At 44.1% G+C, this 16,094-nt stretch overlaps 1 protein-coding gene across 4 annotated transcripts in view; it reads right to left on the reverse strand.

Moving 5' to 3' along the window:
- Positions 1-596: 596 nt before the first annotated feature.
- LOC117431946 (alkaline phosphatase-like) overlaps positions 597-16,094 on the reverse strand; it is a 34,030-nt gene continuing 18,532 nt past the window's right edge. For 3 of the 4 annotated variants that reach the window (XM_059002026.1, XM_059002028.1, XM_059002027.1), the window contains exons 4-12: positions 13,738-13,853; positions 13,198-13,372; positions 11,696-11,871; positions 11,144-11,284; positions 10,761-10,830; positions 8,698-8,832; positions 7,959-8,150; positions 4,158-4,277; positions 597-3,599 (exon numbers count right to left, since the gene is read on the reverse strand). In XM_059002026.1, coding sequence (XP_058858009.1) covers positions 3,316-3,599; positions 4,158-4,277; positions 7,959-8,150; positions 8,698-8,832; positions 10,761-10,830; positions 11,144-11,284; positions 11,696-11,871; positions 13,198-13,372; positions 13,738-13,853 — 1,409 coding nt within the window. In that variant the 3' untranslated portion in view covers positions 597-3,315. Of the gene's footprint in view, positions 3,600-4,157; positions 4,278-4,744; positions 4,777-7,958; positions 8,151-8,697; positions 8,833-10,760; positions 10,831-11,143; positions 11,285-11,695; positions 11,872-13,197; positions 13,373-13,737; positions 13,854-16,094 lie in introns of all 4 variants that reach the window. The other variant, XM_059002029.1, reaches the window with a different exon arrangement.

Raw genomic sequence — 16,094 nt, forward strand, 5'->3', positions numbered from 1 at the left:
TTGATTTTATACAAATATATTGACTTTTCAGGTCCCAAGCAGTTATGAAGACCGTCTGTACGTGCCTGCACTGGTTTTAGAGAATGGCACAGAATGGTTTTCCTTGGAAGTTTTTATGTCCCTGTTGTCTGTGTTTGTCTGTGTTTCTTGTCCAGTATCAAATGGGGAAAAGATAATTCAAGGCAAAGCCAAACCAATCAAATAAAGAGTTTTCCTTAGAAAAATAAACTTGCTAGATAGGGGCCGTGGAGATTTTTTATTTCCTTAATTTCACAACTCTGTGACAATTGGTTCCTGAGTAATTCTAGGGGGGGAAAAGCAGTTCCAAAGACACATTTGTTTAAAAGACTCCAGTTAGACTGATTTGCAAATATATTGTTTTTATTGTTAAACACACTACATAAGACATACAAAATATAATTTCCACCTTATCTGAATGCTGATCAGAGTGGGGGGGGGGATGTAGTGGCAAGATTTATTTTAAAAATGTATAACAACTGCAATACAAATTACACATAAAACCGTATATAACCAGTAATACTGGAACTTAAAATGGTAAGTGTGCAGTAGCATTTGTACCAGTTTGATTGAATATATTTGTTAAAAAAAAAAAAAAAACCTTTGTTAAGTTGGAGAGCCTCTCGAATGTGGTACCTAGATACTGTATACACCAAATTGTTTAGGTATGGACGATGCAATTTCCATAGCGATCAGCTTTTACTGTATGTCTATGTTTTCAGGTTTAGATGCTACTTCAGCAGCAACACCAACTACTAGCAATGTGGGGCCTGTCTGATTGCTAGCATCAGTACAAATTGCTTCGCCTTCGCAGCGCATCAACAGAAACTGACTAACAAATTGGAACTGAGTGGGGTGGCAGGATGGGAGGAGCTTCCATACAAGGGGTGGTGAATAACACAACATCCCTGAGAATGCCCAATCACGGGGCAAAGCATAAGGTCTTGCAATATTTTTTTCCTTTCAGGATATTTCTTGAGTAATATTTCCTCTGTCAACTCTGGTTCATTGTTCAGGATCATTAAGTTAGAAATAATTAAGGGCTTGGCCATTCACATGAATTCAAGTAGACAAACACTGATGAAGCCAATACATTTGCCTCCTTCAATGAATTTCTCACAATGACATTTCTTGCAATGCTCATCATTTAAAACCCGATTTTTTTTTTTTAACACACTCGTAAGTCACTTGGACCATCACACCAAACTTATTTGTCTGGTGAACTAGATTGATGTATCCCATGTTATCCCATTTTAACACAGATTTAATTCTATATCCCTTATAAGTAGGCTTGCTACTTTTCAATATTAATCGGTAAAGCTTGTTAAACATCGAATTCCCCAAAAACATGAGTTAGACAGAAATAAATTTATATACAATAAACGTTGGTAAAACCACTTGCTATTTTTTATTTTCTTACCAAAAATAATCATTTAGAAATCCTCTCTAGTTTGTGTAGTTTTTATACTTGCTGTCTGTCACGTCTCCATTACGCTCTGAATGCCTGGGGGTCACCGTCAGTCATCTCAGTGGTCCGTTAGTACTGTAGTTTCAGCCTGTTCTGACAGATCTCGTTTACTGAAACAGTGCTAGAATTCTTTCATTTAAGGTGTACATAGGCTTTTGCTTTAGGTAAACGGTGACAGTTACTAGTTTGACTTGAAAATGGGGCGCAAGAGAAAAACACTTAATGAATATTGTGCACAATACCCTGGCCGACGGCTGACGTCTCCGCAGTAGGACGAAGCAGGCCTGCCTGCCTTGCCTCTACAGTGACTGAGACAAGGCAGAATAATAAGTGTAAGTTAGTTCTGTTCAACTATCTAATGTTTTGTTCTGTGCATATTATTTTTACTCGTAAATTGATGCTATAAAGGTCTATGTAATACACTTTTATATGCTGCTTGTACTACATTTATTTAAGACAGTTTTTAAATGTATAGCTCAGCTGTGACCAAACGTAACCATGGTTTTGTTGCATGTTGAATATGATCAAGGGTTTCGCTAAATGAGACTTTTCAGTGGCATAAAAAGTCTGTTTTTTTTTTAAGCATAAAAGTCAATTTCACCCATTCTCTGCTTTAATTGAAAAATAAAGATTGAAAAAAAAACGGTAAATTCTTTCTAAAATAAACATTGATATTAATCGTCGATTTGGCAAAAAAATAAAAACAGAATAGTAGCAAGCCTACTTTAAACCATCATCTATCACAGAGTGGTTCAGTTAGTAAAGTATGGAAAAACGAACACACGTTACAGAAAGGTACGCCACCCCTAATACAGCTTTTTGTTTTTTTCACAGAGGAATGTCCTGGCAACACAAACACAACTCACACATTTTGATTCAGCAGATGTTCGGAGCAACAATATCTGCCAACCAGCATTTTTCAATGATTCCCAGTTGGATTAAAATAGCCCCAGAAAATTTTGTGCTTTAAAATGTCCAGGTGCATTGGAACGCACTCCCAGTCCTGTGCCTGCACAGCAGCAGGCTGAGTATGAGGAGAGAGAGGAGGCTGCTGAGTGTGGAGGTGAGGGAGCAGTATCAGGGTCAGTATGAGGAGAGCGAGGAGGCTGCTGAGTGTGGAGGTGAGGAAGCAGTATCAGGGTCAGTACGAGGAGAGAGAGGAGGCTGCTGAGTGTGGAGGTGAGGGAGCAGTATCAGGGTCAGTATGAGGAGAGCGAGGAGGCTGCTGAGTTGGAGGTGAGGGAGCAGTATCAGGGCCAGTACGAGGAGAGCGAGGAGGCTGCTGAGTGTGGAGGTGAGGGAGCAGTATCAGGGTCAGTATGAGGAGAGCGAGGAGGCTGCTGAGTTGGAGGTGAGGGAGCAGTATCAGGGCCAGTACGAGGAGAGCGAGGAGGCTACTGAGTGTGGAGGTGAGGGAGCAGTATCAGGGTCAGTATGAGGAGAGCGAGGAGGCTGCTGAGTGTGGAGGTGAGGGAGCAGTATCAGGGTCAGTATGAGGAGAGCGAGGAGGCTGCTGAGTGTGGAGGTGAGGGAGCAGTATCAGGGCCAGTACGAGGAGAGAGAGGAGGCTGCTGAGTGTGGAGGTGAGGGAGCAGTATCAGGGTCAGTATGAGGTGAGCGAGGAGGCTGCTGAGTGTGGAGGTGAGGGAGCAGTATCAGGGTCAGTATGAGGTGAGCGAGGAGGCTACTGAGTGTGGAGGTGAGGGAGCAGTATCAGGGTCAGTATGAGGAGAGCGAGGAGGCTGCTGAGTGTGGAGGTGAGGGAGCAGTATCAGGGTCAGTACGAGGAGAGCGAGGAGGCTGCTGAGTGTGGAGGTGAAGGAGCAGTATCAGGGCCAGCACAGCAGCAGGCTGAGTATGAGGAAAGAAAGGAGGTTGATGAGTGTGGAGGTGAGGGAGCTGGCTCCGCAAGGGACGGGGTAGCCCCCTTTGCAGTGCTCTGTGTTCTGCCCGATACAGGTGGCGTACGCCATCACGTGGGGGATGTAGTTCTGTTCGTGGACTCCGTGCAGCAGGTGTGCCAGGGGACCTTTAGCAAAAACAGCCACATCCTCCCCACCGTGGGTCTCCATTTGCAAAGGCACGGCTGACTGTGCCAGGTAGTTGTTCTGTTCTGTGGTCAGAGAGAGAGAGAATATAAAAACAGGGCTGTACGTTTATCCTACAATTACAGTTAAAGTTAACTGATTATTGTATTTAATTATTTTAAGTTAGCTTATTAGCATGTTAACCAACATGATTCATTACTTGTTTATGGTGATTTATTTGTTTATGGTAAGTTTATCGTTTTCAGGCAATGTGTTGGTTAATACAAGACAATTAGGGCTATATTTACCACCGTGCTAAATGAATGCTTACAAAACACTAATGTTAAAAAAAAATTCAAATAAATAACTCAGCATGTTAATGGAATTGCTTCTTCTTGCTCCGCGTTTATTTCTTGTTAGTTCTGTTTAAATAGCAGTTTAATTTTTGGTCCTCAACAAATGGCGCAAGCTTAGTACAGTGATAAATGCTCAATGAATATGTCGGTGTTTAGTGTCAGGATCAGGGTTTTCCAATGGCCTCATAACAGGAATAACCGATGCAATGAACTGAAGATGTGATCATTCACTACACTGAGTCTGGCCTACAGCCACAGTGGAGCCCTGTGTCTTATTTGGCAACGTACTGTAGTCAATGGTGGATATGTTCTCTCTCTCTCCATTCGACAGCTTGAAGCCCGGCCCATTCCCGTATAGGATGGAGGTGAAGGGCTTGTTGTCCACATCGCTCTGCATGGGCGCCAGACCTGTAGAGACAGACAAGACCTCGCTTTCAAACCCCCTCCTTTCCCGCTACTGACGCCCATATACAAGTGTAGACTTCAGGACTTTAAAACATTCTCAGGTAAAACTACAAAATGGTATTTTTTTTTCTATGTCTTAGTGTATTGTATTGGTGTCCCTGGACTGCAAACCTTATTTAGTCCTATTGAAGTAAATGCAAAGGTTATAAAGGGTATATAAGGACCTTTTATTTTATTGTATTGTGTGTATTGTTTTAAATGTTTTTGGATCTCTCAGAACTACATTTCCTATCATCCTCCTGCTCACTGGTAAATCCATCTCAGTTACATACGTGAGCACGAGGATGATGGGAAATGTAGTTCTGAGAGGTCCATGCGGGTACATGTGAAGCCATCTTGAGGCAGGGAATGCAATTTAAAAGTTAAAAAAAGTGGTCAAAATGTAAAAAAAAGTAAAACAATACACACACCTTACGTAAACAGTTGTAGCAACACGTGGGAACTGTCACAAAGACGGCCGGAGTGGGTGGCGTCAGACCAGAAACAGGAACACAAACGACAGAGAGATGTGGTTTGGTATAAGCCGGACGCGTGATCGCGCTCGGCATTTAATAAACAGAACAGAAAATAAAAGGTTTGAAACACAAAAACGCTGGACACGGCACTACACGCCAAAATAAAAAGACAAACAAAACGGACTACACAGTAAACAGACAATGCACAGACAGACAAACGAAACACGGTGAGTGAGACAGTTATTCACTTTTATATTTACGTTCTTTCTTATTATTTAATTTCTCCTTCTCCACACTCGTTCTCCACTCACCGAACACCTAACTACGAGTGACTAAACGTGCATCTATATATACTGTTGTGCTGGGATTCAATTACTAATTAATTACTCACTTGAATCCCAGCACGTGAATTCATTACGTGAAACCCCGTGTTCACATATTATATTTTAAATGCACGTGCGTGATGTGCAATCCCGTGCCTAAATACAAATATACACTTTTTAAATACACGTGAAACACAGACCCGTTTATATCCCGTGTACCAATGACTATACACCAACATTTACACATGCAACATACAAATGCACACAGGGACGGGGCACATTGCCACATATACCCCCCCTTGTGCGCAGCACACATGGCCTCAACGGCCACCTCCCCCCTTAAAAATCCAGCAGTCCAGGACAAAGTCTCGGGCTGGGAAGGGAGGCTTCAGTGGGCCCATGGCTGGCCATGCTGTCAGCACCCCTGCCGGTAGTGGCACGGCTGACAGCCTGTTGGTTTGCTCCTGCAGCGAAACTGCTGCTGGGGAAAGTGGTCTCCTGACCTCTCCCCCTGTCTTTGTAGCCGGTAGCTCCCTTTGGTGGGGCTCCGACCACAGTACTGCCGGCAGCGAAGAAGCTGCAGTGGGAGCAGGTCTCCTGACCTCCCCCACGATCTCCGGCAGCGAAACTGCTGCAGTGGGAGCAGGTCTCCTGACCTCCCCCACGATCTCCGGCAGCGAAACTGCTGCTGGGGTTGGTGGTCTCCAGACCTCCTCCCCCTTCTTCGTGGCCGGCAGCTCCCCTTTCTGGGGCTCCGGCCACCGTACTCCCTGCGGAGGTACGGGCAGCAGAGGCAGCTCCTGCTCCTCTGCTCCGGGCGGTGGCGGAGGCAGAGGCAGCTCCAGCTCCTCTGCTCCTGGCGGTGGTGGAGGCAGAGGTAGCTCCAGCTCCTCTGCTCCTGGCGGTGGTGGAGGCAGAGGCAGCTCCAGCTCCTCTGCTCCTGGCGGTGGTGGAGGCAGAGGCAGCTCCAGCTCCTCTGCTCCTGGCGGTGGTGGAACCAGCAGGTATTCACCCTCTGCTGGTGGAGGTGGGAGGGGCCAGCAGTCCTCCCACTGCGGTGGAGGTGGAACCAGCAGGTATTCACCCTCTGCTGGTGGAGGTGGGAGGGGCAAGCAGTCATCCCACTGCGGTGGAGGTGGAACCAGCAGGCATTCACCCTCTGCTGGTGGAGGTGGGACCAGCAGGTATTCACCCTCTGCTGGCAGCTTGGGTCCTAGGGCTGTGGAAGCCCCGACTTCCCTCTCTTCGGGCTGTGGACGCACCGACTCCTCCCTTTTGGGCTGTGGACGCCCCGACTCCTCCCTGTTGGGCTGTGGACGCACCGACTCCTCCCTGTTGGGCTGTGGACGCACCGACTCCTCCCTGTTGGGCTGTGGACGCACCGACTCCTCCCTTTTGGGCTGTGGACGTTCGGGCTCCCCCCACTCAGGCGTAGGACGTTCGGGCTCCTCCCACTCAGGCGTAGGACGTTCGGGCTCCTCCCACTCAGGCGTAGGACGTTCGGGCTCCTCCCACTCGGGCGTAGGACGCTCGGGCTCCTCCCACTCGGGCGTAGGACGCTCGGGCTCCTCCCACTCGGGCGTAGGACGCTCGGGCTCCTCCCACTTGGGCTGTGGACGCTCAGGCTCCTCCCACTTGGGCTGTGGAGGCAAAACCAGCAGGAATTCTTCCTCTGCTGGTGGAGACGGGGACAGCAGGCATTCTTCCTCTGCTGGTGGGACTGCTACCTGGGCTGCTGTTCCACTTATAATTGCCTCCAGGTAGCTGAGGACCAAACCCACACCTTCCTCCCAGGTGCTTACGGTCTGCTCCCTTGCATAAGCCTCCCATCGTTCCCTATCCATAAACTGCAGGAACTGGACGACTACTGGTATAGACTGGGCCTCCAGCCCAGCATTTTCCAGCATCCAGTCCCGCACTTTGATGGCGTCTTCTGCCATTTTTTTATTTTTATTTTATATATTTTTTTTTAAATCCAAAACTGCGGTTCCTGCTCTGGCCTGAGTCCTGGAGGCGCTGTCGATCCCACGCAGGACACCACGTGTCACAAAGACGGCCGGAGTGGGTGGCGTCAGACCAGAAACAGGAACACAAACGACAGAGAGATGTGGTTTGGTATAAGCCGGACGCGTGATCGCGCTCGGCATTTAATAAACAGAACAGAAAATAAAAGGTTTGAAACACAAAAACGCTGGACACGGCACTACACGCCAAAATAAAAAGACAAACAAAACGGACTACACAGTAAACAGACAATGCACAGACAGACAAACGAAACACGGTGAGTGAGACAGTTATTCACTTTTATATTTACGTTCTTTCTTATTATTTAATTTCTCCTTCTCCACACTCGTTCTCCACTCACCGAACACCTAACTACGAGTGACTAAACGTGCATCTATATATACTGTTGTGCTGGGATTCAATTACTAATTAATTACTCACTTGAATCCCAGCACGTGAATTCATTACGTGAAACCCTGTGTTCACATATTATATTTTAAATGCACGTGCGTGATGTGCAATCCCGTGCCTAAATACAAATATACACTTTTTAAATACACGTGAAACACAGACCCGTTTATATCCCGTGTACCAATGACTATACACCAACATTTACACATGCAACATACAAATGCACACAGGGACGGGGCACATTGCCACAGAACATGTAACACAATAAAATAAAAAGGTCCTTATATACACTTTAATACTTTGAATAACCACTTTACTGTGACACAATAAAATAAAAAGGTCCTTATATACACTGTAATAATTTGAATAACCACTTTACTGTAAGCTTTGTGGTTTTACCATGACAACTTTAGATTGCTGCTTTTACTCACCAAATATGGAGTTTCCACGGAGAGTGTAGCCCCCGAAAGTGAAGACGTGGGAGTGGTCAGCAGTGACGACGGTCAGCGTGTCCTCCTCACTGGTCAGGACCCCCGCCTTGCCGACAGCAATGTCCATCTGCACTGCCTCATGCAGGGCCTGCTTTGCCTTGCCCTCGTGATGCCCGTGGTCGATACGCCCGCCTGCCAGGGCACAATGGATCATCCATTGAGTATAAAGCCATTTTCTACTCTCCTTCAAAATGACTTTTTAATTAAGTGAAACTGTTTGGAATAGTCTTTGCCACGGTTCAGTTCCGTCACAGAATGGATTGAGAATCGAGGGTCACGGAATCCGAATCGATGATGTCATATATGGCTTGATTCTTAACCATGTTTACTCTCAATTATCATTAGCACATTGATTTTCAGTAAGGAAAAACACCAACTTTAGGCTACTTACAAGCCCTTACATTTACATGTCTGAGTTGTTTATTTCTGGTTAATTCATTTAATTGTGTGTGTTTTTCTTTTTAAAAAAAATATCTTTGAGAAACTAGCTTCTTGACTTTTTTAGGTCAGCTCACATGTACTGGAAAAACTGCAGTAGTTAATATATATTTAAACGTAGCTACCAACCTTATACATGGTAAAGCAAACACATATTTTTCTGAACAAAATCCTTGTTACAGTATCTATCCAATATGAAGTGAATGGAAGAATCCCATGTGAAAACAGGCTGGCCACTTGCCTTCCACCAGCAGGTAGAAACCCTTTGGGTTTTTCTGCAGGATTTTAATAGCCACTTCCACCATTTCAGCCAGAGAAGGGTCCATTTGCTTGTCTCGTTCTAAATCATATCGCATGTCAGCTGGCTCGAACAGACCTAAAAAACACAAGACAGGTCATGTCAGTCCAAACTTGTAGCATGAAGCATGAAATACCAGTACATTTGTAATTGGCCTCTTGTTTTATTCATTCAGTACATCTGCCTACAGTTCACAGCAAACAAGAATGAAACTCACAATTAAACCAGTGCGAGGAAGGCAGTGAATTGTAGAGTTTGAAATTCAAAGTTTGGTCTGGGTTTTGCTTCAGTTTGTGGAAGCCTTAAAATGAGCTAATTTACAATCTGAACAACTTAATGAGGGACAGATGTAATTTCGTTAGAGCAGTTACACCCTCAACTGGGGCTATTACAGTGACTGTCAGCTAATGACCTCCTTGAGCAGTTCTGTGTTTTGCAGGGAATCCGTGAACACTTCATTGGGTCTTGCTGCTTAATTGGTCTTCCATTAATTCTGAAAAGGCCTTGTGGTTTGTTCTTGTCTTTTCAAAGCTGGTAGAGGTTTACTACTGATCGGTTTTCATCAGTGTGCACTCTTTCAAATTAAAGTAAAAACAGCACATTTCAGAACCTTCCAGTGCATTGTATTGTGCCACATTGTAGCCCACAGGTACAGGTAAGTTAATAACAGCTATGACATACCACATCTACAGATCCTTCACTACTGTTGGCCCCTTCGTGCCATCTAGTTTCTGTTCAGCGTCTCCCTTCGCCTCCTGCATTTTATAACCCTTACCAACTGATCTACAATGGCAGTGCAGTAGTAGTGCCATCATTGTGGCAGCTACAATGGGTTGAGGCTGAACACAGTGGCAACATTATCATATTTTGATATGCCTATCACAATGGTATGATCCAATACTGATCTACAATGGCAGTGCAGTAGTAGTGCCATCATTGTGGCAGCTACAATGGGTTGAGGCTGAACACAGTGGCAACATTATCATATTTTGATATGCCTATCACAATGGTATGATCCAATTACAGTGTACTCTGCTTAAGTGTATATTGTTTCACTGTATATCACACTTAAGTGTATTCAGTTCCAAAATCCCAAATCCATTGCCAATGCTGCATTAAATTTACCCCATTCAAGTGTAATATTTTAAGTGTATATTCTGTTTGACTGTATAGCTGTTAACTAAGCAAGTGCATTGTGACTGGCAGCAAGGAATAGACGGTCTAGGAAAGCTGAGTCTCTGGCAAGAGCGATCTGTTGACTTCTTTCCATGAAGAAACAAAGCTGGCAGCCATTTTGGCCTCTTTGGCTTTTATAAGTTGTAGAGTTGGTGTCAGAAATGCGAAACCCCAGAGAGAGAGAGAGACCAAAGTAGGGTCTGGCATCTGTATCTTGGACTGGTTTCACACAAACCTGACTATTTCTGAGAGAGTTTTGTAATTTGTTATTTCCCAAGTAGCTGGTGCATTTATAACACTAATTTCAGCTTTATCACAAATCAAACAGTACCGCATTGTCCTGAATATAAGATGAAGAGTTCCTATAATCAAGGGTGCCTTTATGTGCAAATAAAGATGCAATTGCATGTACATGGGAGAACTAAATAACTATTAACAACATCACCATCTTACTATGGATTATTTGGGGTCACTTGATCAGAAGAATATAAAAACATAGCTATGTAAGAAATTAAAATCCTTTATTCTGTAATCAGAATTTTCAATCATAATCTAATTTTACCATGCCAGTACAAACATAACCTGTGAACAAAAATATATTTACGATATTACGTTATGGAGCTAACTCTTTAGATGACTGGCTTTAATCATAAAGGTTTTATTACAGAGTGGAAAAGCAGAAATGGCCAAATTGTGTTTTTTACACCTGGCCCATAAAGCAAAGGTGAGAGCTCCCTCATAATACAAACCAAAATGTTTGTCTAAAGAGGCACTTGAGTGAGAAGCCTTCAATAGGGTACGAAAGGGGATTATTTGTAACCACAACTTACCCAGTAAGTAGTCCACTTTGTGTGGATTCAAAGCTAGCAGTTGGTTCTTGTTCCACACATAGTGAGCAACCTGGAGAGAAAAATAAAAACAAACAAATGAATCAGCGGCATGGTCACTTCACACAGCTTTCATAAAGTAAGATTTACCAAGGCTTTGCAATCCACATTCCTATAAGCATTTATCTACTATCTACCCCTTTACTTTAATCAGGGATATGTGAATATTTCAAACACAATGTTATAGATCCAAAAAAAAAGAAACAAGGGCGAGGGTTTGAGCTAAAGCAGGAAGCAGCAGAAAACCTTCATCTTTAGCGTTGGATTTTAAACATGCTAAATTAAAATGGGCCATTCCCAATATATTCACTGTATCTCCCCTATACCTGATTGCCCTTGGAGCTCTTCCACTCATCCACAAGCCTTCTTCCGTCCTGTCGAGTGCCGTTGGCCTTGTATTCATTGGGGTACTCAACATCAGGGGTGTTTTTGGGGTACATGTACTTCCGCCCCCCTCCCATAATCACCTGTGAATACATTCAAAGAGGGAGGGTTCATATTAATTAGCTTCTTCGCACAGGATTCAGCTGGGTAAGGTGAGTATCTAATACAGTTTTTCCAAGAGTTACATTGCAGGGACCAGTTGCAGTTTACTTATTCACAAAGTTAATTTATCTGTCATTTTGAAGCATATGGTCAATAAATCACCTTCAGGGGAACAACCCTGCTGGAAGCAGAGTTACAGAGTGGTGGTATTTACATCTGCCAGTGTTTAGCTCATTAAAATAGACCCTTTGGGTGTGTTGAATTCCAAACTTGGAAAATCTGTATATTTTAACCATGGTTATCATTCCTTTAAAGGTCCCAGTTTAAGGGACATGTAATATAGCAGAATGTCATTTAAGATTTAAAAAGCAGAGGTGATATTGTCAGCGTACATCGATGTTCGGTATGTTCTCAAGCAGCTGTCGCGCGATGTCCTTGCAGCCTCCCTGAATGGCTTCAGGGGGCATCTCCCCATCCGAGTACCAGTCACGATCCACGCAGTGGGCATAGGCAGCACTGGGCGTTGCGTGGTTCACACGCGTCGTCGTGACGATGCCTACTGATTTGCCTGAGAACGAAGTAAACAAAGAAAACAGCTCAGAGAGGCCTAGTGAGAAAGATCTGAGAGCTGGAAAGCAGTTTAGAAAAAGGCACAAGGGCCAAACAAATAAACAAATAAGTATCGTGCTGGTGAAAACCACTCTCCCCGAGGGTAGAGAGCTGCAGGTTTATATACAGTGACCATCTCCCGATTAGCAACAATTAATCAATGAATCAACTCGGGAGATGGTTACCGTCTGCACGAGTTTAGTAAGGATGCGGGACTGTCAGCTAGTTAAATAATCAGTAGCTGATCAGTCACGCATCCTCACAAGGTTTTTAAAATATAAAACAATAACAAATACGCAGCGCTTTTATCCACGCTGCAAACAATAATACAAGTAACAAAACAGTGCACATATATAAATAGGGGCAGGACACTCCACCACAAGCCCAAACAATCGAATTGGGCTTTTCAAATTGGCTATAGTTTAATATTTTATAGCTATTTTTTCAATACAAAGACAAAACTGGAAGGCAATGTAGAGAGCATAATTTATAAGCATTGCTCCAGGGTCTTGTTAGACCAACAGCTGGGAATATACAACTCACACAAAAGCATTTACTGTGCCAATTCTTCACAGCTTGCTCTGGCACAAGCACCATCACAGACTGCCTAATGAACTTGCCAGATTGTCACTGTTCTGCTCAAAGCGCACAAGTGGCTGTAACCTCCCATTTGATCTTTAAAATGTTTTGAAATGAGTCGAGGTCTGACACGCACACAGATGTAAAATCGGTACCCTCTTGAGAACCAAAACAAGTACTAAAACACTTGTTCTAATATATAAAGCAACACTGGCTTACTAAAATGTTACTGCTTTAGGTTTAAATGCTCAGTCACATCTTCAGTGATACAAAGGGGTTATAAAGCGAGTTGACCACTACTGCTACTGTGGAAAACCCTTTGGTTTGATGTGTGTCCCTATGAAATTGGTGCTCTATATAATGTTTTAATCTTTGATGTGGGACCCATGTTAATCTGTTATAATCACTGCATAAAACTTGAAGCTGTAAACTCCTTGACCCACTGGTTTCTTATGAGTACCAGTGTGCTAATGAATCAGACCACTGTGCAATTTTTGCACTATAGCCATTGTGTTGCCATGTCTGGCAGTACCGAGGTCTGCTGATGGTTCAGAGTTTGTTAAGAACAATTGGTATTTTATAATACAGTTGTATCCCGATGGGACTTTTCTGCAAGGGAGAAAAGATTTCAAAACACATGTTTTGGCATAAAGAACTGAAGATCTGTTTTGTTTCAGAGGAAGAACAAGAGAATTCAGTCCCTTACCGGCATCCTTCGCCCATTTCAGAATGGAGGTGACTTCATTTCCGAAGGTGGTGTTGCACTGGGAGCGCACAGCTGCTGCACTCACACCCACAGTCCCCTCGTTTGCCTTCACCCCACACAGGTAGGCTGTGGCTGTCCCAGCACTGTCAGGCACCTGTGCGTTTGTGTTGTACGTCTGGAAGGAAACAAGCAAAATAAATTAACAACCAATGAGTGTCATTAAGAAGGGTCGCAGTGACTAGCACACAAAACAAGACCATTTTCCTTTCAGTATGAAAGAACCTTTCAAGAAAACTTCTGCTTTGTTATATATTCTAAGTGCAATCAAACAAGCACTACATTATGCAAGTTTAGTGTTGAGAGGCACAGTGGTGGGAAAGCTTCCCCTCATAGCTCTATAAGCAACAGAGTGCTACCCAATGCTGTCCTGAACACCCCTGCCTGCCATTGTCCTGGGTTTCTCCCAAGCAGCCTGACTATTGTGTCCAGAGTCACTGGGAGCTGAGACCATCCAACTGTGCAGGATGTGAGAGCAGATACCTTAGCGAGTGCCACATGGGGGAACTTATCCATCTCCAGCTGTGTCTCCTCACCGCTGAAACCATTCATCTGACCCTTCAGAATGCGGGCCGCTGTCACCGTGGGAATTCCCATGCCTACAAAATGCCACACTTCAGTAACACATTGATATAACACATTACAGATGCACATTTCAAGGAAAGGTAAGTCACCATGACCTTAATCCACAGCATGTTCCTTCTCAAACTGTTTGAACCTGTTTTTTGAATGAGGGGGACCAAACCAAAAAAAAAGGATGATATTTTTTTTGTATTTCATTGAAACTGTGTTCAAATATCTAAGTCTGAGAATTACTGCCTTATCAAACATTCTTCAGTGGCAATGTTCTGTACTAAAGTAGTAGAAGTCCAGCTGCAATGGGATTCTGTTTGTCTAACAAATAAAATACTGCTTGTCATTCGTTTCAGCTCATGTAGAGGCATCCTTTTAAATCACTAACTTAAATGACTAATATTAAAAAAAATGTATCCAGGGGTTTACAGTAATTTAAACAATACTCTGTACCTCTGGAATCTACCACAAATCTACTGCTCTCTCCCTCCTCCTCAGCCAAGAACCTCAGAGTAACCCTGGACCCCTGCCACTCCTACTCCCAGCACATCACCACTCTGGCACGCACCTGCTGATTCCTCCAACGCAACATAAGAAGAATCCCACCCTTCCTCACCAACTACTCCACGCAACTCCTCATCCAGGCCCTGGTACTCTCCCGCCTAAACTACTGCAACTCCCTCCTGGCTGGCCTCCCTGAGTCCGCCACCCGTCCGATCCAGCTCATCCAGAACTCCACTGCTCTCCTGCTGTTCTCTCTGCCTCGCTTCTCCCATGCTACTCCACTGCTCCGCTCACTCCACTGGCTCCCAATCACCCCTTGCATCCAGTTCAAGACTCTTGTACTCGCCTACCAATGCCTTGACCAGACTGCACCCAGCTACCTCCAGACCCTCATCTCTCCCTACACCCCCACCCAACCGCTCCGCTCCGCCTGCAGTAGTGTAATTCTTGATATGCATTTTATTTTGTATACAAATGTAAGTTGCCCTGGGTAATGGCGTCTGCTAAGAAATACATAATAATAATAATAATAATAATAATAATAATAACACAGTGTAACAAATTTTTTTTTTTTTGGTTCCTGGGTAGTAAATGTTATTTCCTAATTGCTTATGCCTCAAAAGTATAGAAAATGGCTATTATTCCCCACAAACTTTGCTTTTGTGCCCAGGACAGTGATATTTTGAAATTTACCTATTTTCCAGAACATTCCAGATAGATTCAGTGCTGAGTAAACTTGGAGTAACTTCTAGAACTTTCTAGAACTTTCCAGTAATATAAATAGTAGTATAAATACAGGGGCCTTAAGCCCACCAGTTCAGTTTAGTTCCAGCTGCCTAAGTGGATACATATCTGCATTTTTCTGAGATGGCATCAAGAGGCTGCAATGGTGGCATTCCTGATGGGTCTCCAAGGCGGTTTTACCAAGTTTCCCTGCTATCTTTGCCTTTGGGACAGCAGGGACACCAAGGCGCACTACCACAGGCGGGACTGGCCACAGCGGACCGAGTTCTCTGTGGGGAGGAACAACGTCAAGTGGGACCCCCGGAAGGTGCTGATGCCACCACTGCACATCAAATTGGGCCTTATGAAACAATTTGTCAGAGCTCTAGATAAGGAGTCGGCAGCCTTCAAGTACCTTCAAGACTTCTTCCCTAAGCTGTCTTAGACAAAGGTCAAAGCCGGTGTCTTCGTCGGACCACAGATAAAGAAGATCCTGGAGTGCAATGAATTCCCCAAGAAGCTCACTAGTAAGGAGAAAGCGGCTTGGAACAGCTTTGTCGCAGTGGTTCGGGGCTTCCTGGGCAATCACAAGGCCGAAAACTATGTGGAGCTGGTTGAGACTCTGGTGAAGAACTACGGCACAATGGGCTGTAGGATGTCCCTCAAAGTCCATATCCTTGATGCTCATCTTGATAAATTCAAGGAGAACATAGGAGCGTACTCGGAGGAGCAAGGTGAGCACTTCCACCAGGATATACTGGACTTTGAACGCCGCTACCAAGGACAGTATAACGAGAACATGATGGGAGACTACATTTGGGGGCTGATTCGTGAAAGTGATTTACAGTATAATCGTAAATCTCGAAAAACTACTCACTTCTAAATCTTTTGTAGTCATTTTTGTATTACTTTAGTATAAATACATGTTAATTTGGATTCATATGTTGTTTTTTTCTGACTTTATGTGAACGAAAAGACACAAATTCGCCCGTTTTCTCATTGGAAATAGGTAAATTTCAAAATATCACTGTCCTGGTCAC

The sequence above is a fragment of the Acipenser ruthenus genome, chromosome 27, assembly GCF_902713425.1.
Source record: "Acipenser ruthenus chromosome 27, fAciRut3.2 maternal haplotype, whole genome shotgun sequence".
Lineage (NCBI taxonomy): Eukaryota > Metazoa > Chordata > Actinopteri > Acipenseriformes > Acipenseridae > Acipenser > Acipenser ruthenus.